Raw genomic sequence first — 25,757 nt, forward strand, 5'->3', positions numbered from 1 at the left:
GATACCATGGACCGCAAAAAAGACAAATAATTGGGTGTTAGAATAAATTAAACCAGAACTGTCACTAGAAGCTAAAATGATGAAACTGAGGTTATCATACTTTGGACACATAAATGAGAAGACATGATTCACTAGAAAAGATAATAATGCTGGGGAAAACAGAAGGGAATAGAAAAAGAGGAAGGCCAAACAAGAGATGGATTGATTCCATAAAGGAAGCCACAGGGCTGAACTTACAAGATCTGAACAGGGTGGTTCATGACAGATGCTCTTGGAGGTCATTGATTCATAGGGTCGCCATGAGTTGTAATCGACTTGAAGGCACATAACAACAACAAGCTAAATGAAGTAATATTAAAAGGAAAGGAAACCGAAACCTATTCTTCATAGCAGCTGTTTTGCTTTGGTATAGAAACTGAATAGGTTGGCTGATTCACAGGGTCGCCATAAGTCGTAATCGACTTGAAGGCAAATAACAACAACAAAATTTGCATACAAGCATCAAAGCACACGACTTTGTTCTTAATGGAAGACAGGGAGGATGGAGATTTATCTGTGTGGGCACTGTAAACCTTTATTACTCTCTTACATTTGTATTTACTAGTCCATGAGTTCCCATTCCCATAATGTGTTGAGGTACTTGAGCTTTATTGTGTCTGTGCTCAATTCCAGATTGGGGGGGCAGGGGCAGATTTTCCTCTGCAGCCAATTGCATACGCCCTCCTCTGAGGAGAGACTTAAGATAATAGGAAGATGGGGCAATGCCCACAGATGAACAGAAAGCAGAAGTTTGGATCTAGGAGAAAACATCATATTCACCGAGGGTTGGAGTGTTTGGAGCCAACTCTGTTTGAAAAACTGGATTTAACTCAGATTAAACTTGGGGTTCTGCCCTTGTGTGGACCATCCCAAAAAAGCACATGAATACTGAGAATGATTAAATTGCGTAGCCTGGTAGTCAATTTTTGATGAAAACTCTGTCACAAAAGTGAAACAAAAACAAAACACCATTTCAATACTTCCTGTTTGTCACAGACTGTTTGCTAGAACAGTGTTCTTCAACCTTGGGTTCCCAGATATTGTTGGGACTACAATTTCCATCATCCACATGATCATGGCTAAACTGGCTAGGGATTATGGGAGTTGTAGTGCGACAACATCTGGGGATTCAAGGTCGAAGAACATTGGGCGAGAACAGGCAGAGGGAAGTATTTTTGCATCATTCCCTTCAAAAGGGCATCCAGTAGTGACCCTTCTTTCTGCTTAATAACTGGGTTTGGATCTGGAGGTTTGATTCAGGTGTTGGCTGGACGAGGCTGGACATCTCTCTGGGCCCTTGTAAACTTGTAAAAGGTCCATTGTCAAACAGTGTCCCCTTGCCCATCCTCTGTTTTCCTGCCTCACCTCTTCCAGGTTAAGAAAACCTTCTGAAAATACCTTTTCCACGGATTCTTAAAATCCAGGAGCCAGCATCAGTTTGTGTCAACACCCAGCTTAATGGAAAATTCTGCTTTTGACCACAAGAATCTGCAAGAGCTACTGTAATATGATTCCAAACAGCTCAGTACAGAACTCGAAACTTCCCTGGAATTTTCTAGGGCATTTCTAGTTCTGATTTCAACATAAAATATTTCAGAATTCCTATATGGTATTTTGTTGGTTGTGTATCCATGCCTGGATGGAACCAAGAATCTCAGCAGTTTGAGAAGACTGGAAATTGTCATAGAAACCAGAGAAATTATTCAGAACATTTGAAGATAGTCTTACATGTAGAATTGTCATATTTAATTCTAAATCTAATTGCTGTTTGGAGCAGGAGCAATACATTGGCTCATGAGGACTATTTTTTGGTGGCTTTGTAAGTTTGGCTATCTGTAGGTGGGTGATTTACAAAGGACAATATTATTATGGAGATAGTAGCTTGGAATGAAGAGGCACTGATTCTCTAGACTGCAGGATGGGTTAAGGGGAGCACATCTGATCAATTATCAATAGGATCAGGGAAACAATCGTCCATAGTCTCCAGGGCAGCGCTGTCAACCATGATTTCTTGAAACTCAGTCCCTGTTCCATCTTTGTCCTCTGTTTTGGGCTCAAATTCCAGCTCAGGCTCCACTGTAGGATTTGGATCCATCTCGCAGGTCTCAGGTCCTTTAAGGAGAGGAAAAGTTAGAAAGCACTATAAAATTCATTACACAGTCTCATATCTCAATCTTTGCTAAAATCTTCAACCAGGCCTTCATCTTGACTTACCTTTCAATGTTTTTTCTTTTAAGTTTTTCTTTTATAGATTTAGATCCCACCTTTCAAACAGAAACCTCCTCACAAGGCAGCACATGGTGTACACAGGCCAAGCAAATATATAACAATAATATATAAAACACATAAGAACATAAGAACAACCATGCTGGATCAGGCCAATGGTCCATCTAGCCCAACATCCTGATCTCACAGTGGCCAGCCAGATCCCCATGGGAAGCTTGAAAGCAGGACCTGAGTGCAACAGTACTCTTACCACATCATTTGAAACAATAACACTAAAGCAATATACCTAGGTAAATGGTCTACAAATACATTAAAACAGCATTCAGCCCCAGTTTAACCTTAACATTATAATGCAATCACAATAAGACAGCCCCACAAAACTTCACCAGCTCAATTTTTTAAAAGCTATCAATGGCTACTAGCCATGATGGCTATCCTCTGACTCCATAGTTGGAGGCAGGATGCTTCCAAATACCAGCAGCTGGAAACCTGCAGGAGAGGAGAGTGCTCTTGTGCTGAGGTCTTGCTTGCAGGCTTCCCATGGGCAACTGGTTGGCCATTTTGAGAACAGGATACTGGACTAGATGAGCCATTGGCCTGATCCAGCAGGCTCTTCTCATGGTCTTATCATTATGAAAAAAACTGCAATGTACAACTAGGTTTTCAGAGCCTGCTTAACGGCTTCAAGAGATGGTACCTGTCTAATCATTGTTGGAACAGAGTTTCACAAATGCAGAGCCACTGCCAAAAGGTCCTCTCAATGCTATAGGCAAAGCTAATATTAAAACATGTTAGCTTCAGCTCTGTGCATGGATTGGTTAGAGAGATTTCATTAAACCATTAATGTCCATGAGCAATGGTGGTGAGAAAACTCTATACAATGCAATCAGTCCATGTGATGTGCTGCTCTACATGTTACTCTACTGGTATACAACTGTTTCATATGGCTTCTTTATGGCACATGTAACACATAAATTACCACCACCCTGGGCTCTTGCTGGGAGGAAGGGTGGGATATATATCAAATAAATAAATAAATAAATTGTACCCACTCAAAGGATCCTGAAAAGTGAGGAGCACTTCCATGGCTATCACCTCTTTTCTCCATGTTAAAATGGAGTGTCAGAAGAGGAAGAAGAAGAAGTAACACCCTTGCTTTTAGAAGGAACTACTCCAGGGATGGAAAGCTGTGATCTTCCAAGTGTAGTTGGACTTCAGCTCCCATCAACCTTGGACTATTGGTCATGCGGGGTCTGATGATGGGAGTTGGAGTCCAGCAACATTTGCAGGGCCACAGGCTCCCCTTCCCTGAACTATACAAACACTTTTGGTTTTACACATCTTTGCTCTTTGATAACAACAATGGCAGTACTGTACCTACCAAGATTGATGGTGCTGCCAACAAGTGTATCTGTAGTTTCACAGTGGTCTCCATTAGGGGGACTCTTTGGTCCTTCACTGGAAATGGCGGATAGAGTTATTCCCTCATCCTTCTCATCTTCTGTTGGAAAGCATAATGAAAACCTGAAAGGGGCAAACCATGTGTATCCTTCCCTCCCTAATGTGATTGAGACAGAGTTTAGACTGCACTCTGTCTCTCCATAAAACACCCAAGGCAGATGGGGGGGGAATCCATAAACAATTGCATAGATAATCTCTTCAAAGCATGTGGTGCCTTATAGAGCAAAATAACAGATATCCTGGTTTATACCAGAGGCTGTAACCTCTAGAAGTTGCTGGACTACATCTTCCATCATCCCTGACCATTGGCCATACTGGCTGAGGCTGTTGTGTTGCTGAGGCTCAGCAACATCTGGAAGACCACCGAATCCCCACTTTTCTATACATAAAAATCTTTCTGGTAAAAAGAGGAAAGCACAAAAGCAAAACTACAGCTGAATGTCAAGAAGACTAAAGTAATGACAACTGAAGATTTATGTAACTTTAAAGTTGACAATGAGGACATTGAACTTGTCAAGGATGATCAGTACTTTGGCACAGTCCTTAACCAAAATGGAGACCATAGTCAAGAAATCAGAAGAAGGCTAGGACTGGGGAGGGCAGGTATGAAAGAACTAGAAAAGGTCCTCAAATACAAAGATGTATCACTGAACACTAAAGTCAGGATCATTCAGACCATGGTATTTCCGATCTCTATGTATGGATGTGAAAGTTGGACAAGGAAAAAAGTGGATAAGAGGAAAACAACTCATTTGAAATGTGGTGTTGGAGGAGAGCTCTGTGCATACCATGGACTGCAAAAAAGACAAATAACTGGGTGTTAGAACAAATTAAACCAGAACTATCACTAGAAGCTAAAATGGTGAAACTGAGGTTATCATACTGTGGACACATAATGAGAAGACATGGCTCACTAGAAAAAACAATAATACTGGAAAAAACAGAAGGGAGTAGAAAAAGAGGAAGACCAAACAAGAGATGGATTGATTCCATAAAGGAAGCCGCAGGGCTGAACTTAGAAGATCTGAACAGGGTGGTTCACGACAGATGCTCTTGGAGGTCACTGATTCATAGGGTCGCCATAAGTTGTAAGTGACTTGAAGGCACATGACAACAATTGAAGATAAATCTAAACACTCAAAAAACTATGAAACTGAACTCATAACACTTCCTATTTTCCAGGTTATCTTTTTTCTTATCATGGCTTCATTAATAATGTGAATGGACTCAGGAATGCCTAATGTATGTTGCAGATTACTTTTGAACATTCAGCCTAGTGAAGTATAATACATCTCAAAGCCAATTTGGAGAATAAGACTTCCAAACACAAGCATAGTGTGCTCCCCATTACCCTTGCATTATACCACCTTGCAGTTAAACCTTGGGGGATGGGGAGAATCATTCACAGCCCATTCCTAAGGCCAGGGATGTAGTCGTCCACTGTCGTGGGGGGTTCATAGACTCCTTATTTTTTTGGGAGCAGGGTCCCTATGTATGAACAAATCAGCATGAAAAGGGAGTGTGTTGCCACTGAGAAAAGTCTTCTCACTTGGCTAACAACATGCCTCCTTATCCTTTCAGGCTGACTGGAGCCAATCAGAGTGAAAGAAGGTGAGTCAGTCACTGAGAAGATTCTTAGGAGCTAATCAGCATGAAAGGGAATGTGTATGTTAGCCACTGAGAAGATTCTTCTCAGTAGCTAACATACACATTCCCTTTCATGATGATTGGCTCCTAAGGGGAGAAGTGAGATTCATGGCAAAGTACCCTGGTTTCCTAAATCCTAATCTCACACTTGCCTTTATTTCAGAATTCTTAAAATCAAAATGTTTTCTAGCCATTTTTAGCCCTCAGAGAGAGAGACTGAAAGTGGGGCACCTATGCATATATCAGTTTTATTTTGGACTGCAGGCGAGCCAACCCCACTTTGTGGAGCAGGAGAGACACGGGCAATTTATTTATTTTATTGGGGGTGGGGGCCTGCCTGATCAGCAGACAGGGAGGGGGACATGTGTAGACCAGAGGGGAATGTTGTGGGAACGGTGGGGAGCCATGATATTATAAGGCTAGGCGGCAGATCCTGGAGTGCGGGTGGCAGGCCACGCCAATTTAGGGGAACAAGGGATAGATGCGTTATATCCATCCCCTGTTCCGGGCCTGTTCACAACCAGAAGATAACTGGGGGATGCAGGACTCCATCCAACCTTCGTCTGCTGTTGTGTAATGCCAGGTCTGAAGTCCAGAAAACATCACTCATCCATGATATCATCCGGGATGAGAATGCAGACCTGGTGTGTATTACGGTGACCTGGCTGGATGAGGCCTCAGCTCCCATACTTGAGGCCATGTGTCCAGCCGGTTTCCAATACGCACAGCAGCCAAGGATTGGTAGGCAGGGAGTGGGAGTGGCAGTTATCTATCGGAGGTCCTTGGTTTTCACCAGACCCCCTCTCCACGAGACCAAGTGTGTTGATTGTATGTACTGGAGGTTGGGCCCAAAGGGCAGTTCAGGAATTCTGCTTGTGTACCGCCCACCCCGCTGCACAGCAGACTCCCTGACCGAGGTGCTCGAGGTGGTCTCGGATGTGCGGTTGCTCTCCCCCAACCTATTGGTTTTGGGGGACTTCAACATGCATGCCGAGACTGTTCTCACGGGAGCCCCTCGGGATTTCATTGAAACCATGACTTCTTGGGAACTGCACCTGATAACATCTCTGCTGCTGGATAACATCTCTGCTCTCTCCTTCTTGGGCTCCTGCTCTGCACGTGGGCACCTTGCAGGACCAGGCTCCAGGTACTCAGCCAGCTGTGCCTGATACTGTTCCACCTGTCCCTTCTCTGGAGGGGATATATAAGCCGGCTGGCTGAGGGGGCTTGGGAGATCTAGAGCCTGCAAGGGAAGAGGACCATCACCGCCCAGGGAGGGAGAGCCATCTGCCTGCTTTGCTGCTGCTTTGCTGCTGCTTTGCTGCTGCTGCTGCTGCTGCTCATCGCTTCTGAGCCCCTGACGTTACAGCTGCCACTGTTGCGATTCGTGGCTATTGGGACCCTGCTGTTGTTGCTGTGCTATTTGTGCTATTTGGGTGTATGAATGGTTGTATGAATGAGTGTGTGATTGTGTATGGAGTATGAGTTTTTTTATTTATTTTATTTTTATTATGTGCCTGGGGGAGAGGATAGGGTGTTGGGAGGGAGGACCAGAGGGGGCCCCAATCAGCGCAGTGACGGGTAATGGGAGGTATGGTGCTGTGAGGAGGACTTGCCAGTTAAGGGGAACTCGGCCCAGACAACTGGTGGCTGTGCCGTGTTCCGGTCCTCCTCACATCCACAGGATTGCTGGTAGTTCTACCAGCCAACTCTCGGATCTCCAGTTGCTGCTCTTTAATGCCAGATCGGTAAATAATAAAACCCCCCTCATCTATGATTTAATCATGGATGAGGCGGCCGATCTGGCATGCATTACCGAAACCTGGGTGAGCGATCTGGGAGGTATTAATCTCTCCCAGTTGTGCCCACCCGGGTATTCAGTTCAGCATCTGGGTAGATCCGAGAGTCGGGAAGGGGGAATTGCTGTGGTCTATAGACGTTCCATCTCTCTTGTTAGGCACCCCATCCAAGTGGCTAATGGCCTGGAGTGTCTGCACATTACGCTGGGCCAGCGAGACAGACTGGGAATACTGTTGGTGTACCGTCCACCCTGCTGCCCAACAGCTTCCCTAACTGAGCTGACAGAGGTGGTCTCGGACTTGGTGTTGCGATCTCCCAAACTTCTGGTATTGGGGGATCTCAACATTCATGCCGAGGCCGCCTCTGGAGCGGCTCAGGACTTCATGACCTCCATGACAGCCATGGGACTGTCTCAATTTGTTGCTGGCCCGACGCATGTGTCAGGACATACTCTAGACTTGATTTTTGCCACTGGAATGGGGGAAGGTGATCTGGGAGTGAGGAATCTTACATCTATTCCTTTGTCATGGACAGATCATCGCCTCTTGAGATTTAGACTCACATCGTCTTCTCCCCTCTGCAAGGGTGGAGGACCAATTAAGATGGTCCGTCCCCGGAGACTAATGAATCCTGAAGGATTTCAGAGGGCTCTGGGGGATTTTCCGGCTTATAAAACTGACGATCCTGTCGAAACCCTGGTCACTCTGTGGAATATGGAAATGACCCGGGCAGTTGACACAATCGCCCCGGTGCGCCCTCTCCATTGCAGAGCTCAATTGGCCCCTTGGTTTACCGAGGAGCTAAGAGTGATGAAGCAAGAAAGGAGACGGTTGGAGGGTAAATGGAGATGAACTCCCGACGGCTGTAATTATGCACTTGTGAAGGCCTCCACGAAACGCTATGTGAAGGCGGTGAGGATGGCGAAGAAGCAATACTTCACTACCTCCATTCAGTCATCTTGTAACCGCCCAGCGGAACTTTATAAGGTTGTCCAGAGACTTTTACACTCTGGTTCTCCGGACGCAATATTACCATCAATAGCCCGCTGTAATGAGTTTGCGAGGCACTTCCAAGACAAGATCATAAACATCCGTCGGGACCTTGACTCCAATATTGTAACAGTTGAATCTAATGAGGTGTCCAGAACACAGTCTTGTCCTGTTTTATTGGATGAGTTTCAGTTGGTACAGCTCGAGGATGTGGACAAGGTGCTTGGACAGATACGGGCAACTACTTCCGCTCTGGACCCTTGCCCCTCGTGGCTAATAAAAGCTAGCAGAAATGGAACGGCCGGCTGGGCCAAGGAGGTAATTAATGCCTCGTTACGAGAGGGAGTGGTCCCACCTTGCCTGAAATAGGCGGTAGTGCGACCGCTCCTTAAAAAGTCCTCCTTGGACCCTGATAACTTTAACAACTATAGGCCGGTAGCAAATGTTCCATTTCTGGGCAAGGTTCTAGAGCGCGTGGTCGCTCGCCAACTCCAGGCCCTCTTGGATGAAACTGATTATCTGGATCCATTTCAATCCAGCTTTCGGCCGGGGTTTGGTACAGAAACAGCCTTGGTCGCCCTGTATGATGACCTCTGTCGGGAGAAAGACAGAGGGAGTGTAACTCTGTTGGTTCTCCTTGATCTCTCAGCGGCTTTTGATACCATCGACCATAGTATCCTTCTGGGGCGACTCGCGGAGTTAGGAGTTGGAGGCACTGCTTGGCGGTGGCTGTGCTCCTATCTTGAGAATCGTCTCCAGAAGGTGATGCTTGGGGAACACTACTCGAGTCCCTGGGTGCTCCAGTATGGGGTCCCGCAGGGCTCAGTTCTGTCCCCCATGCTTTTTAATATCTATATGAAGCCGCTGGGTGAGGTCATCAGGAGTTATGGAGCGCGTTTCCAGCAATATGCTGATGATACGCAGCTCTATTTCTCCTTTTCATCTTCTTCAGGTGAGGCTGTTGCTGTACTGAACCGCTGCCTGGCCGCGATAATGGACTGGATGAGAGCAAACAAACTGAAGCTCAATCCTGACAAGACTGAGATGCTGCTGGTTGGGGGGCCCTCTGCTCAGATGGTTGATGTCAGATCTGTCCTAGATGGGGTTACACTCCCCCTAAAGGAACAGGTCCGTAGTTTGGGGATCTTATTAGATCCGCTTCTGTCACTTGAGGCCCAGGTAGCCTCGGTGGCACGAAATGCGTTCTACCAGCTTCGGCTGGTAGCCCAACTACGACCCCATCTGGACAGGGAGAACCTAGCCTCAGTTATTCACGGTCTGGTAACCTCTAGATTGGATTACTGTAATGCTCTCTATGTACCTTTGAAAACGATTCGGAAACTTCAGCTAGTGCAGAATGCTGCGGCCAGAGTTCTTACTGGGACGAAGAAATTCGACCACATAACACCTATTCTGGCCCAACTGCACTGGCTTCCAATATGTTTCTGGGCCAGATTCAAAGTGTTGGTCCTTACCTATAAAGCCCTTAACGGCACTGGACCGCAATATCTGATGGAACGCCTCTCCCGCTATGTTCCTACCCATTCACTCCGCTCGACGTCTAAGGCCCTTCTCCGGGTCCCAACCCATACAGAGGCCCGGAGAACAGTAACAAGATCTAGGGCCTTTTCGGTGGTGGCCCCCGAATTATGGAATGCCCTCCCAGATGAGATACGCCTGGCGCCTTCTCTGTCATCTTTTCGGCGCCAGGTAAAAACCCACCTCTTCACCCAGGCATTTTAAAGTATTTAAGCTTTTAATCTTATTTTTTTAGTTTTCTTTCACTTTGTTTATATAATGTTTATATTGTCTGCGCAATACACACTTGCTGTATTTTAAATATTGTGGTTTTATCATGTTGTACACCGCCCTGGGAGCTGCTAGCTATAGGGCGGTTTAGAAATGCAACTAAATAAATAATAAATAAATAAATAATACAGGGCCCACCCATGTAGCCGGTCATGCTATTGACCTTGTGTTTGTCTCGGGAGGGGAGGAAAGTGCTCTGAAAATGGGGGCTGTCTCTTCCAACCCCGTGCCATGGTCAGATCACTACCTGGTGAATATGGACCTCTCAATGCCGCACACCCTCCGCAGGGGACAAGGACCTATTAGGATGGTCCGCCCCAGACGCCTGATGGAGCCTAAGGGATTCCTGAATGCACTGGGTGATTTGGAGCTGACTGAAGGACACCTGGTCGATACCCTGGTGGTGGGGTGGAACAGGGAGATCACTAGGGCAATAGACCGGGTGGCTCTGAAATGTCCTCTCCCCCTGAATAGAGCTCAGACAGCACCCTGGTATACACCACGGTTGCGGGGTCTGAGACAGGAGGTGAGACGACTAGAACGCCAGTGGTGGAAATCTTGTGCCGAAGACGATCGGACACTGGTTAGAGCGGCAATAGCGGCCTACCAGGTGGCAACAAAGGCAGCAAAGAGGCAATTCTTTGCTGCCTCTATTGCATCAGCAGAGTGTTGTCCCAGGAGGTTGTTCCAAGTGGTCCGAAGCCTGGTTGGTCCAGTTGCTCAGGAACCCATGGAGCATTCCAAAGCCTCCTGTGACACATTTGCTAAACACTTTGCCGATAAAATCGAGCGCCTGAAGAACATGATTCCGTACGCCGTGGATACAGGCAGTGGGCCAGAGTCGGCCAGTTGCATTCCGGTCTGCTGGGATCGGTTTCAGCCTCTTCCCTCTGAGGAAGTGGACAAGGTGCTCTCTACTGTGAACCCAACCACTTGTTTGCTTGATCCTTGCCCTTCGTGGCTCATTATGAGCTGCAAAGAGAGACTGGGCGAAGGGATCAAGGCAGTGGTAAATGCGTCCTTGGAAGAGGGTGCAATGCCATCAGCCCTCAAGGAGGCAGTGATAAAGCCCATCTTGAAAAAGTCCTCCTTGGATCCTCAAGAGTTGAATAACTTTCGCCCAGTCTCTAATTTACCATTCTCGGGGAAGGTGATTGAGCGAGTGGTGGCTAAACAGTTACAGACACACTTGGATGAAGCAGATTATTTAGATCCTTTCCAATCGGGCTTCAGGACTGGACATGGAACTGAAACAGCCTTGGTCGCTCTGGTGGATGATATGAGGAGGGCGTTGGATAGGGGAGAATACACATTCCTTGTCCTCCTGGATCTCTCAGCGGCTTTCGATACCGTCGACCATGGTATCCTTTTAAACTGCCTGGAGGGATTAGGAATAGGGGGCACTGTTTTACGGTGGTTCCGTTCCTATCTCTCCGATAGGCATCAACGGGTGGCATTGGGGGATGAGGTTTCAGACCCTTGGCCTCTCAATTGTGGAGTGCCACAGGTTTCTATCCTCTCCCCCATGCTATTCAACATCTACGTGAAACCGCTGGGAGCTATCATCAGGAGTTTTGGGCTGCAGTGTCACCAATATGCGGATGACACTCAGCTCTATCTCTCATTTAAGTCCTCACCAGAGTTGGCTGTGAATACCTTGTCCAAGTGCCTGGAGTCCGTAAGTGGATGGATGGGAGAGAATAGGCTGAAGCTAAACCCCGACAAGACTGAGGTGTTGCTTGTGGGTGATAAGAGAAGGTTGGGAGATTTTGACTTGGTGCTTAATGGGGTGAGATTACCCCTGAAGGACCAGGTCCGCAGCCTAGGGCGTCATTCTCGACTCCCAGCTGTCCATGGGGGCTCAGGTCTCAGCAGTGAGCCGGGCAGCTTGGTATCAATTACATCTGATACAGAGGCTGCAACCCTACCTTCCTGTACATCTGCTCCCACGAGTGATACATGCCCTGGTCACCTCTCGCTTAGACTACTGTAATGCGCTCTACGTGGGGTTACCCTTGAAAACGGTCCGGAAATTGCAGCTGGTACAGAATGCGGCGGCACACTTGATAAAGCAGAGCCGTCGCCGGGATCATATCACCCCAGTGTTGGTAGACCTACACTGGTTACCAGTTGTTTACCGGGCCCAATTCAAGGTGTTGGTGTTGACCTTTAAAACCCTATACGGTTTCGGCCCAGTTTATCTGAAGGAACGCCTCCAGTATCACCAATCATGCCGCCAGACAAGATCAACCTCACAAGACCTTCTCTCAGTCCCACCGGTTAAAACAGCTAGGCTGGTGCGGACCAGAGAGAGGGCATTTTCGATTGTGGCCCCCACCCTCTGGAACTCGCTTCCTTTTGACCTTCGACATGCCTCCTCCCTGATGGGTTTTCACCGAGCGTCAAAGACCTGGCTATTCAGGCAGGCCTATGGGATTTCTGGGGTGGACTAGTTTTATGATGTATTAATTGAAGGATGGTTTTAGATTAATTGATTATTGTGGCTTGTTGTTTGTATATTGATTTGTATATTGTATTTTGTATTATTGTACATCACCTAGAGTGTCTGTTAGCTCGGACAGATAGGCGACTAACAAATAAAATTTTATATTATTATTATTCTGTAATTCTGTAATTACAGAAGATATTTAACCTTGGGGGCATGGCTGTGAGAAGGTGTGGTGCGAATATCATGAAGGCACCTTGCACTTCTGAATTTGCCACTACACTACTGTCTAAGGCTAGCTAGACCATATACCATAATTGCAGGCATATACACCAGTGCAAATGTTTAGGGTTGATGAGTCAGTCATTGGCCTTGTTCACATGTAGCTAAACCATTGATTAGATTTATGAGGATGAGTCTAAAGAAATGATGGCTAAGAGAATAAGAAATATAGGCAAAGAGGAGAAGAAAACTGCAAGAATGCAAAATGTGACAGTGATTACATCCAGTTAATGCCAACTTCTATAATCTCTAGTTAAAGAAGCACAAGATCTCCAGCTGCTCCTTTGGAATAAGATAAGCAGGTCCAGATTTTCCATGTGTATTCTAGTGAACTTCAACAAACCAAAGACTTCAAGAACAGTTTCTGATATAAATGTCCCTTGTTCCGGTGATGCCAGAATCAAGTGCTTTCTAGAGGCTTCATCCTGCACAGAGGCCTCCTGCAAAAATGTGGCATGTTGATGTCAACATGATGACCATCATCATGCTTTGTCATGGCTGGAGGCAAAGCCCCTTATCAATGAAGCCTCTGAATCCCTTCTGTTCCATGGGATATTATGACACCATTTCTAGTTGCAAAAGCCTGTGTTAAGAGGAGCACAAAGAGTCAGGTGAAGGGATTTGAAGAAAGATCAGGTAGGCCTGATGAGAAATTTGGAAGTCAGATCACATGGTACATGTGCTGAAGGAGCTGCATACCTAATGAATAGGCTGGGGATATGGATGAAATTAGTTAAATGACCCGGGATCCCTAAAATGTGAAGAGCGATGGAATTTTATGAGAAAAATGCCTTTGTAAAATGTAAAAATGCATTAAAATGTAAAATCTGAAAGGCAGGCTAGGATGAGGTCAAAGAGACCATGGCAAGTACAGATGAGAACTTTTTCTGACTGGTTGCAACATTTGCCTATCAGTAGAATTTCTGCTTTTGTCACAGAGTGTAAACAACTACAATTATAGATTCTTCTATAGTAATAAAAGAAAGAGTGTGACTGAGGCTACAACCATATACATTGCTTACATGGGAGTAAATGCTATTGAACATAATAAGATTTATTTCTGAGTAAACATGAAATAGGTTTGTTCCGCAAAACACCATGTGTCACAGCCATACCCAGCCTCTCTGGGTCCATGGCCACTTGGGGAAGGGAGATCTGGCCACAACACAGAGTATACCCCTATGCTCTGCCAAACCCTTCCCCTCCTTTAAGATCTTGCTGCCACCAAACAAGGGAAGGTTATTTGATTATCAGGTTGCTTCTTAATAATCAGCCTAATAATGATGATAAAAACCTTCCTTCTTGAAGCTTCTTGAGATAGCCCAGTATAATGGCTTCAGGCGTGGGTGGTGAAAATAAAGAGTCCACACCAGATTTATGAACAAATGAAGAGTTCACTAAGGCAGGAAAAATGTGACATTTAAGCCAAGCAAAAGTAATAGAGAAAGAAATGCAATGCCCCAAAATTACAGAAACTCAGAATATCCTTTTGGAGCAAAAACAGATTAAAATTGGTTATACACAATCCACTTGCCCTGGTCTGAACAGTCACTAAACTCACTAGGGTTTCAGTAGAATCATAGAATCGTAGTTGGAAGGGCCTATAAGGCTCAATGCAGGAATCCAACTTAAAGCACACGTGACAGGTGGTTGTCCAGCTGCCTCTTGAATGCCACCAGTAGGATTCTTACTCTGGAGCAGCAGCCTTTCCTCTTGGTTTTTGCATATCTCCTAGGCTTCCCAAACTTTTCCTTATCATGGTGAGATCCATGTTGGTCTGAACTTGAGGCTTATTATCTCAGGAGTCCCACCTTGGACTAAAAAACTCCAGGATGGCTATTCCTTGATCAATACTGTTCTTGTCAGTCATATGCCCCACCTCAGTAGGTCACAGGAAATCATGAATGGTCCAGATCAGGATATGACTTTCCTCATGTATGCAATGGCAGTTACACTGCATTGACTGTTGCGCCTCCAGGCCGGGTCATGTGATCAGCCAGACCAGGTTATTTGGGCAAGTTAACCCTATAATCCCCAATGAACAAACAGGTAAAAACATCACTCCCATATTATGCACAACATTCCATTAAACAGTCCATATTAACAGCAGAGCTTGGAAAAGTTACTTTTTTGAACAACTTCCATCAGCTCAATCCAGTGGCCATGCTGGCTGGGGCTGATGGGAGTTGTAGTTCAAAAAAGTAACTTTTCCAAGCTCTGATTAATAGCACAGGACAGCAAAGTCAAATTTCTTCACACCACACAAAACGAGGGGAAGGGGAAGACATGTTACTCACCCACAGGCACTGGAGTGAAATGATGCTTGCTTTTCATGCAGCAGCATGTGATCAGTGAAGCAATAATGGCCAGCAGGAGAGCACCCCCTCCGCATGCTGCCAGAATGTACAGGAAGAGAGGGTGCTGCAGCAGATCCCCTGGTTGAAAGAAACAACTTGTTTATAAGCAGCAAAAAAACAGGAGAAGCCTAAAGACAGAACTAAGGGTCAACCAAGTTGTTAATTATGTCTTCGCATATAACATGCAGCTTTTTTTTTTTAAATGCAAATAGCATCCAGTGGGGGGGGACATAAAATTATCTGAATCCCAGCAGACATGGAGAAGGGCACTTCCAGACTGTCACTGTTTTGGTGTGGGATTCCATAGCATACTAGGAAATTCAGGTTATACAACTAAAATTGATACGGCAGTCTTGCACAGCAAACCAGTGTCTTCAAAAGATTAGATTTTTTGCAATAAAGCAGTGGGGAGATGCACTGGAAAATATGGGATAACACTTGTTTGATATAACATTGTCTAACCTCCCCGCAAACTAATCAGAATGAATGTTCAATAAATAGTTGGCATCATCCAGCCTCTCTGCAAGCGAATCTGGATAAAGACTAAAAAAAGCAGATTGTCTAGAAGCAACCTAATTCTTTCCTCTCCAGCTTATAGTACTGAGAAAAATCCATCCTCTGAAGCTACTTGCGTTGTTAGTAAATCCCCCATTGGCATCCCCCGCTGGCACCAATGCAAAGACAGATTTATAGTCATGTTTCAATTAGCCCTAAAGCCAATGGAAGGAAACAAAATTAGTATAAGGAAGTTAAGCAAAATCTATGTAACAGATAACAATGCAGCAGAATGTAGTGGAGTGGTTAAACTAGCACCAACATCTGTTTGGATGAGGATTTGTCATTCAGGAAGAATTTGAAGGGTCTCTGGTCCTAATAAAGATATTGCTGCACTGTGGATTAGCAGGGTCCCTAGTGTACTGACACTGTTACCTATTCTTTTTGAAAGTTTGTTGGCATTGTTTTTTTAAAAATCAAGAGCTGAAGTGAGATACCTTTTACTAAATCAACTGATTTACACATTGTCAGTGCTTGAAGCTTACTTCAGTCTATAAACATTTCACACCTGTGTCTATTGCTCAGTTGGTTGTTTTGTTTAGACAGGAATGATAAGCTACCCTTTGATCCTTTTCCTACTTCATTTCTTATACTTACAAAAGAGCATGATTTACAAAAGCACTCCACCTAACACTTTACTTAGATCAGACTTTCAAAAAAATCACTTGCCTGGAAATATTCCATCAACACCTAAGAATCCATCTTACAATCTAATGAATGTTATTTAGTGTTACATTTTATATTTTAGTCCCTACAACTTTGAAGTGGTTTTTCATCTTCATATTTTATTTATTAAAGTATTTTTAACCCCCCCCTTTTTTTTTTAGCCAAAACATCTCTAGAACTTATTTTGAGGATTTGGACCCACTACTGCCCTGGACTCCTGCTGGGAGGAAGGGCAGGATAGAAATCAAATAATAAATAAATAAATAAATAAATAAAATACTCTGCATGTAGATTGGCTGCTCCACCCCACCTGCAATCTATTGGCAATGGAGCCAACCCTACCATTAGTCTGTAGATTTGGGGTCTTATTTATTTTGTTGTCATTGTATTTTTCTACTGCCAGAGAGGCAGAGAGCTGCTTTGGGGATTTTCTTAGAACATAAGAAGGGCCTGCTGGATCAGGCCAATGGCCATCTAGTCCAGCATCCTGTTCTCATAGCGGCCAACCAGATGCCTATGGGAAGTCTAAAAGAAGGATCTCCCCACTCATGATTTCCAAAACTGGCATTCAGAGGCATATTGCCTCCAACAGTGGCGATGGAACACAGCCATTGTGGCTAGTAGCTATTGATAGCTTTATCCCCCATGAATTTGTCTAAACCTCCTTTAAAGCCATCCAAGTTGGTGGCTGGCCATCACTACTTCTTGTGGGGACAAATTACAGCATTTAACTATGTGTTATTCTCAGGTGCCAGAATACTTTGGATGGCCTTGGATATTATGCACTGTGACTGGGGCGGAGGGATCATACTGCCATTTGCTGTTCCACCTCTTGCAGCAAAATGGCTTTTGCCTGCCTTGATTGCCCCCCTTTAACTGTTAAAAAACTCAAGTTTAAGGGGGAAGGGGCAGGAGAGCCCGGGTGTGGCTCTCCTCACAGAGCTTATTTCCCCTTGAAAATGGACTGCCTTCAAGTTGATTCCGACTTATGGCGACCCTATGAATAGGGTTTTCATGGTAAGCAGTATTCAGAGGGGGTTTACCCATTGCCTTCCTCTGAGGCTGAGAGGCAGTGACTGGCCCAAGGTCACCCAGTGACCTTCATGGCTGTATGGGGATTCGAACCCTGGTCTCCCAAGTCATAGTCCAACACCTTAACCACTACACCACGCTGGCTCTCAGGCCTATTTCCCCTTAGACATCTCTTAATAATGTCCCTGGTAGTAACACAGATGAGATGCACAGAAACCTATTCTGCTCTTTCCAGGCTTGCAAAGGTCTGAAAGAGTAGAAATCGTTCTCTGTGACTGAGGGGACAGCACAGTTACTGCAACATAAATATCAAAGCCATGCACGACTGCTTGCGGTTAGCAGTCTGTGAGCAACTCCTTGACTGCATTCCATTCAAAACATTCAGGGGGTAATATACAGTTAAGAAATTTAATTCTTTGTTTGCTTATTCCAGGACATAGACATTAAAAAGTAAAATACATTGTCCAAATGATGAATGATTTACACAGTTTCTAACTATGAATGAGGCCAGGTGAAGAAGATTTTACTGGAAGCTGCTAATATTTGTGAATTACAAGTTGGGGCCAATGTAATCAGTTAATAATCCTAGTACTAGAAAGATTATCATATTATTGTTTCTCTAGGTTGAGAAAAACTCATGGTTCAGAGAGCTAGAGGTAAGGGATAACAATCGGTTTTAGTATGTTGCATGACATATTCAGGTATGTTTTAAGATATGCTGTTTCAAGGGGCTGGAGTATGTCAGCAACTGTAGGGGTCTATTCAAGAATTTGTGGGTAACATCAAACCCAAGAAATTGTTGCATCCAACCTGACCCTCTTTTCTCAGATCGAGACCAGGACTAAGGGAACCAAACACAGATGCAGAGACTGGAGCAGCCGGGGCTAATCTCAGCTCAGGTGAAAAGGATGAAATTCATAGGAACTGTGCATAGTAGAATGTTTTGAGCTTGGTAAAGTAGGATTGTAAAAGGGGGGCTGGTGTGTCAGTGTTAAATCCCAACATTTAGAGTAAACTCTTAAAATGGAGTACCTCTGATCATCAACCACTGATGATCATGCTACTCACTAGTGCTGTAAAGTAGCCTTCCCCAACCGAGTGCTTTCCAGATGTTTTTGACTACAACTACCATCATCCGTGACCATTGGCTAAGCTGGCTAGGACGGATGTAGGAAGCACCTGGAAGGCACCAGGCTGGGAAGGCTACACTTTTGTATGTCAGCTGGAGTTACATCACTTCCTCTGGAAGTATATACAAAACCACTTTTTCCATCTATGGCTAAGGGCATTCCTCTACCACTTCTACTATTTGACAGTGTCTGCTTAAACATAAACACTAAACATTAGCAGAGACAATCCGAAGGGAAAAGATAAATTTGGATGAGAAAAAGGATAGGGGTATTCTTTGACATTGTTTTAATTGTTCTCTAAAGCACCATTTCCCAGCGTGGTGACCTCCAGATCTTGTCAGATGCCAGTTTCCATCAGCCCCAGCCAGCATGGCTAATGGTCGGGGATGATGGGAGGAAGTGTCTTGCGACATCTGGAGGGCACCATGTTGGGAGGGGGGAAAGCTGTTTTAGAGCAATAATCTCACCAGTGATAAAATACACGATATGAAAGATCAGCAAAGATACACTATAAAAGTGAGAGGAGAAAGAAAGATGATTTCCTGAATTGGGAAAAATGGTTTTGTGTTGGCAGGTTCAGAGAAACAGAGAGACAGATCTGCAGATATATAAATTCAAACACTTTGAACTCCCATAAGAAGATGAAGAAGGTAAAATATAGCTTACCATCATTCCCATCACTGCATGACAGCTCAATGGAGGAGCTGCTACAAGTGTTTCGTCTATGGCAAACCAGCTTTCCATGTGCCCCTTTTTCCAAAATAATCCTCTTGCCACCTTCCTTCTTACAAACATCAGCCTCATTTATGCTTCTCCCATTCAGAGTCCAGTAAATACTGTCATTGGATTGGCCATCTACTTCACAGGACAGATTTGCTCTTCCATCAGATAGACAATGAATATGAATAGCTAGAGGCAGCTCTAGCCAGTGGAATGGCAACAACCAAACAGGGGGGAAAGTGTTAATATGACAGAACAATGGGAATTGTCACCTGCACCCTTCAGATGTGTCATTTAATTCCCACCACCTCCATCACAGATTTTGACTCCATATAACACACAGTGGATTCTTATGTATTTTTTCTGCTATTCGCTTCCTGAGAAAATGAAAACTCCTTATGGTCCTTGTAAAGAAACTTTCTTCTGTACAAAAGTTGTACCATCTTTTAAAAATTTGGACTGCCGAAATCTAGGAGAGCAAATTGCATGGACTGCATATTGATTTTCAGAGCAACTGGGGTGGGTAATTAAAAGATTTGCCAGCTGAGGAGCTATTGTTTTCAGCAGAAGCCCTACGATGATAGTGGAACACAAGATATGGCCCTTTCAAGAAAAAGATGCCAACAGAACTGCCCAGATATGCTGGCCAAATGGCTAAAACTGGGTGGAGTTGTGGACAAGACAGCGCAGAGGAGGAGCATACTGATGCCAATTTATTTTTCCACTTCAATCCATGGCCATGACCCTGTTGACAGTGCACGTTTACACTGTTTCCAGAACTGACACAATTTTCTCCCTCTGTTGACTTCAGGGTTGAGGGGGGGAAGATAGCCACTTTGGCATCAGACAACCCTGCCGTGATGACCAGGGCTCAATTACAGCTCACTATGACCAGAATATAAACCCTGCACATGGAGACCATAACTCAGATGACTGTCTGCTCTGGGGCCCGTGTCATGCACAGTTAGAGCTCACAAGAGGGAACTAGTAACGGAAACGGCACTTTGCACAAAACAGCCTGTCTCCAGAACACACAAGGAACCTGAGTGCAGTGCTAACAATTCCTTGTTTATAACCCAGCAATTATCAGGACTCCAGATAAACACCCAGGAGCAAACATCACTCCATTCCAACAGATGGGAGCTCCAGGATATAGCATCTCACAGATTCATGAGGGAAGGAGAAAATCACTTGCTGTGGAGCATGACTAGGACTGTCTCCCATTCTACCCCACCCTTTTCAATATGCAAGTACTGTGTATCTTGACTAAACTGTATTGACATAATGCTCTACCCCCTCCCCCACCCAGTAGCGGGGAGAAGTGTCCCCCACACATAGGGGAGGCACTGCCTGCTAAGGGTTGTGTGAAGTTGGCTCACAGTGGCTCCAGTCCAAAGAAAGGTAGACATCTTGTGTCTTGTTGAAATCAAGTGTACTGAGATTAGCTGCACCAAACTTGTCCCAGTGAGTGATCTGTCTTTGTATCAGAGCAAATATATGGAATATCTGGAGTCACTATTCAAGTTCCTTGCATATCCGGTTACTATTTAAAATGCTGTATTCATTTTCAGTCCCACCTAGAAGCTTATTGGAGGAATATTCCTGGGAAAAATGTTCCCATACATGGGAACACAATTCAAGCATGTATTTGGGGTAATGGGGAAATTGGTGCCTCCTCTCTCTCTCTCTGGCAAGGTGCATCTTTACTATTTAAATCCCGATTAGACGTGTACCCAAAGCACCACTGCATTCTGTTGCAGTTCTGCTGTTTTGCCTTTGGGTGGCACTTAAGAGCAATGTTCTTAGACACTTGAACCATAATTTCCTACCTTTATATAAAGCCCCTTTCTTATGGTTTTACAAACTGATCTGAGTGCATGGAGAGCCGCTGTTTTGTTTCACTACAGTAACAAGAATGAATTAGCTCCCTCCATTGACTATTGCGTACCAACCCACATCTTTGAATTAAAACCTCCACTCCCATTGATCCATTCAGTCCCTATTGAGAAGGTATTTTGGAAGTGTGCTATTTCTCCTGTGAAGTTGGAAGGCCTCAGTTCTGAGATAAACACGTGTAATGTTTTTATTTTTGAAATGCACTACATTGCCTGTGACCTCAAGCTTGAATTATGGATGGAAACGTCTTCACATCTCATTTTAAGTACCCAAACTGACAAATCAGTTACCCGACAGCCCAATCCTATGCAGAAGTGCTCAGGAGTAGGTCCTACTGAGTTCAAGTGGAAGCTTACTGTAAGATTGTGTAAGACTGTAGCTGTAGCATGTTACTTTAGTATTGGAAAGAGCCTTTGGTTTACTGTAGCTCTATGCCAGGGAAAGCTTTATTGTTTTTTTACCCACTGTGAAGCTGTTAAAGGCCTCTGTCCATACAATGCTGAGAATCTCGAGAGTACTTGGATTAAAGAAGATGGAGGGCAACCCTGTACGTAATGGCCTGTTGTTATATTTCAGCCCAGATTGTGTTGGCACATGGTGAAATGAATAATTTGAAATGTTTGCAACAAGTGCAAATGACAGTTTGGCATACCACAATGCAGTTCGTATCAGGAACATCTGTGCTGTTGTGTCAAATTGCAGCTTGACATAGTCATATCTAAGCATTCAGCAGACCTGTGGACCACATGCAGTATTTGTGAGACAATGGTAATGGTTTTGAATGCCAGCTGAGTGCAAGAGGCCTTTATTCATTAGGCCAGGAGTGGAGAACCTGTGGCCCTCCAGATGTTGCTGGACTACAACTCCCATTATCCCAGACCACTGGCCATGCTGGTTGGGATTTTATCTATTTATTTATTGCATTTATATCCCATCTTTCCTCCAAAGAGCTCAAGGTGACATACTTCATTCTCCCGCTCCTCATTTAATCCCCACAAAAACCCTGTAATGTAGGTTAGGCTGAGAGGCAGTGACTGGCCCAAAGGTCACCCAGTGAGCTTCATGGCTGAGTGGGAATTCAAAACCTGGTCCTGTCAAACACTCTGACCACTTCATCACATCGGCTCTGACTGGGATAGATGTGAGCTGGAGTCCAACAACATCTGGTGGGCCAAAGGGTTCCCATAGGCTCTGCTGAAGATCACTGGGTTTAAGCTTAAATTCAAATCCACTTGTTTGTGGATAATAGCCTGTGTGTGTGTACTATTTCTGAATAAGCATGCTTAAGGTCACAGTGCATGTGAAACAGAACCAGCAATTAATCAAGCTCTTCCGTTTTGCCATTGTTGATTCCAAAATAAGGATATTTACCATCACGGATGGAAAAATCTGTCAATTTCAGTTTCTCTCGTTTTTCCACATTCAGTTCTCCACATTTCCAAATCAATTTGAGAATGTTTTTTATAAAGGTCCACATGAAAATTCACTGGCATTTTAATGCATTTTTTCCTAATATATACATATGTGAATGCAATTTTCCCACATACACAGTTTAGCAAAGCATTTTTCTTGAATATAAAGCATTTTTGTATGTTATTTTAACTATGTGAAATTTTTATACATACTTTAGTATATGCTCTTTTGTACCTCCTTACTTGATTGGAGAACAGCATTGCAAAACTAGGAGTAGTGCAAATTTCAAAATACAACTGTGTTTCAGTTCACATTTTGTTTCAGAAATTGCAAATTAGGAAAGTTCACTTTTAAATGCAAGCCAAATCAAATTTCTTCCCCATCCCTACTTACCACATACTTCAAGTGAGAAAGTTTTGCTGTCATTTCCAAGAGCAATTGTATATTTCCCGTCATCATTTTCTGATAAATTCATCATCTCCAGGAATCCATTCCTCAAGCACATCCGTTTATCACAATCATTGCAACAGTCCACGTTTAAATCCACCGAGTGAGAACAGTTCATCTCTTTTGTTACTGAGATGTTGCTTAGATGTTGACTTTCCAAAGAGAAAGAAATATTCCCGCCAATGTCTCCAACAATCCGGATTATGTCAGTACAAGCCCTGCCTGCAACAGTAATAAAATATTTTTTTAAAAAATATATGAAGTGGCTTACAAATGCTTTTAAATAAAAAATAATGAAACCACAGTCATTATTGCACTGTGAATATTATACACATCAGCCTTCGTACTGGCAAAAGAGGGGAATGTCTTGGCATAGTGAAAGGCATATCAAGAGACGGCTGCATTGCGTAGGAAGGGGTGGTATTAAGTCTGACCAAAGAGGTAACACTGATCCCTACCAGAAAAAGATGAGAAATCCTTCTGTTTCTGAATTCAAGAAAAGATCTGAGAAGTCGCATCTTCCCTTTTCTCCTCTGAGTTCATAGCTACATTTTATCTGAGTGAACGTTGGGGGGGGGTTCACCTAAAAACCCAGTTCATTACTAAGGCTGAAAGCCTTAATTTATGATTTAGCTGGGCCTTCAGAAGGATACTTGCTGATCCATTGTTGCAAATAAGTCAAATGACCTAAACGTAGCTAATTCAGATAAAACATTTAACATATTGAAAAAAGAAAGTATGTAATTTGTCAGTTGTTTTGCGGAGTTGAATAATGTTGTATTTGGCTTTAAACTGTCACCTATACTGTGTGTGTGTGTGTGTGAATTTGTTGATTAGCTGATTCATTGGTCTCAAAAAGCAAAAAGAGTTCAGTAACTTTATATAGTTCACAGATTTGTACTGATAACACTGTATATAATAAAATAATAGAAATCATTTCCACCTACTTTGGTTTTTTTTAAAATAAAGGAAAGGAAATCTGAGCAGTGTTTGCAAACCTGGATAAATTCAAACTAGCTAACACCCCCTTACTACAATTCAAAGTCCGCAAAATGAACGGAGATCATGAATGGATATAGAAAAGGTCTTGAAGTACCATTTTCAAAAGAACTTAAAATTGAAAGCCTATGTACATGGGACTTGGGCATCTAAATGATTTGGGGATCTTTTTGTCTAGTATTCTAAATTAATTGCTCAAGGTCACATAAAGAGACAAGAAAAGAATCCTGGAATCATGTTGTCGACTGCTATACTGCATGCAAAGTCTGACAACCTCTTATTTCTCTTGCATTTACAAATGCAGTACACCAAGGGACATGGCTACAATTAGTTTATAAGAAAATCTGTCTTACTTTGGACTGACTGTCCCTTTTTCATGCTTTGGCAGTTACGACACCAATATTTCCCTGAGTCTTGGAGACTAGACACCTTTGAAAGAGAAGGGGGGGTGAAATCTGAACAAGGAGGACAACTTCTGCTCATCTAGGCAAAGCAATGCCAATTTTATAAAGAAAATGCCCACTTACCATCAATAATGGTCAGAATCACCAGCATGCATGGCAAAAGAAAAGAAAAACGGAAATCCATTTTAAACATCTTCTTGTATTGTGTGCTGAGAAGAAGATCTGGCTTTGCTGTTAAACCAATGTACTACTCAGGAAATGATGTCAGAAGCAGAAATAAAAAAAAGAAAAGAAGAACGAATACTGGAGGGATACAAGACTAATGTAGATTCAAAATAGAGCAGAAGGGTGCTTGGTTGACTGACTTCACAATGTAGGCACATCACCTTGATGATCTATTTCTATGGCCCTGAATGCAGGAAGTGGGGTGTGTAAAAATATGATTCAGGAGGAGAGATGAAATAGTGGTTTAAGCAAGACCACCAGAGCCAACAAGACAGAACTAGGAAGAATCCCCAGCAAATCCTGTTATGTCACATTTTCCTATTCACTGAAACCCTTCATTCAATGATACAAACACAGGAGTGCAAAAAACATAAAAGCTCCAATCCCAATAATAATAATAATAATAATAATAATAATAATAAATTTATTAGTCGCCCATCTGGCTGGATGTCCAGCCACTCTGGGCGACGTACAAGATAAAAACAATACATTAAAACGTTAACATTTAAAACCATAACAATAAAAACCTAACCCACCCCAAAAGCCTGCCTGAAGAGCCAGGTCTCTTCAGGAGATGGAGGCAGTAATAACTATGTCATATTCAGAGGAGGCCCACAAAGAGGAATCCATTGATTTCAATGGGTTTTCACTGAGTATGACATAGTTAGATGCAACCTACTGAAAACAATCAAACAGGTTAGATGCAATCAGTTTAAGAGACTTGGGAACAAAATCTGCAGAATAAATTTACAGTATAAAATATACATGCTTGTTATAAAATCACTCTGAATGCTTTTGAGTCTCAATGATAGCTCAAAGAATTCTGTACTTTTAGGACCAGAACCACTAGCACAAGCCTTAAATGAATGAGGTCCTCTTTCTGATTAAGAATATTATCCAGCCACAATTAAGCTTAGGCAAATTGAACAAGATGATATGAAAAGCCACTCCTGGGTTGTATTTGGTTGCATGCTGCTGCTAGAAAAATTACACGCATTTAACAGTATGCAGCTCTGCTGTGCTAGGCATGCTGCCCTACAGAAGTAGCATGGTCTCTATTCAGAGAGTCCACAGAATAGATATTATTGTAGCAGATGACAGGTACAAAATTGTGTGTATCATGTAATCTAATTAGTACTTCTCCTTTCTCCGTCTCTTCTTTGTGCATATTTCTGTCCTCCTCCTCCTCCTCTTAGATTATAACTTTATTAAAA

At 43.6% G+C, this 25,757-nt stretch overlaps 1 protein-coding gene across 1 annotated transcript; it reads right to left on the minus strand.

Moving 5' to 3' along the window:
• Window positions 1-1,674: 1,674 nt before the first annotated feature.
• Window positions 1,675-24,511, minus strand: LOC133386098 (uncharacterized). Its single transcript, XM_061629714.1, has 6 exons — window positions 24,442-24,511; window positions 22,862-23,137; window positions 19,106-19,360; window positions 14,997-15,134; window positions 3,647-3,766; window positions 1,675-2,151 (listed from the first exon to the last, which is right to left on the minus strand). Exons 1-6 carry the CDS (start codon window positions 24,509-24,511, stop codon window positions 1,982-1,984), a joined length of 1,029 nt encoding a protein of 342 aa, XP_061485698.1. The 3' UTR covers window positions 1,675-1,981.
• Window positions 24,512-25,757: the final 1,246 nt, after the last annotated feature.

Source organism: Rhineura floridana, chromosome 5, assembly GCF_030035675.1.
Source record: "Rhineura floridana isolate rRhiFlo1 chromosome 5, rRhiFlo1.hap2, whole genome shotgun sequence".
NCBI classification, from domain to species: domain Eukaryota; kingdom Metazoa; phylum Chordata; class Lepidosauria; order Squamata; family Rhineuridae; genus Rhineura; species Rhineura floridana.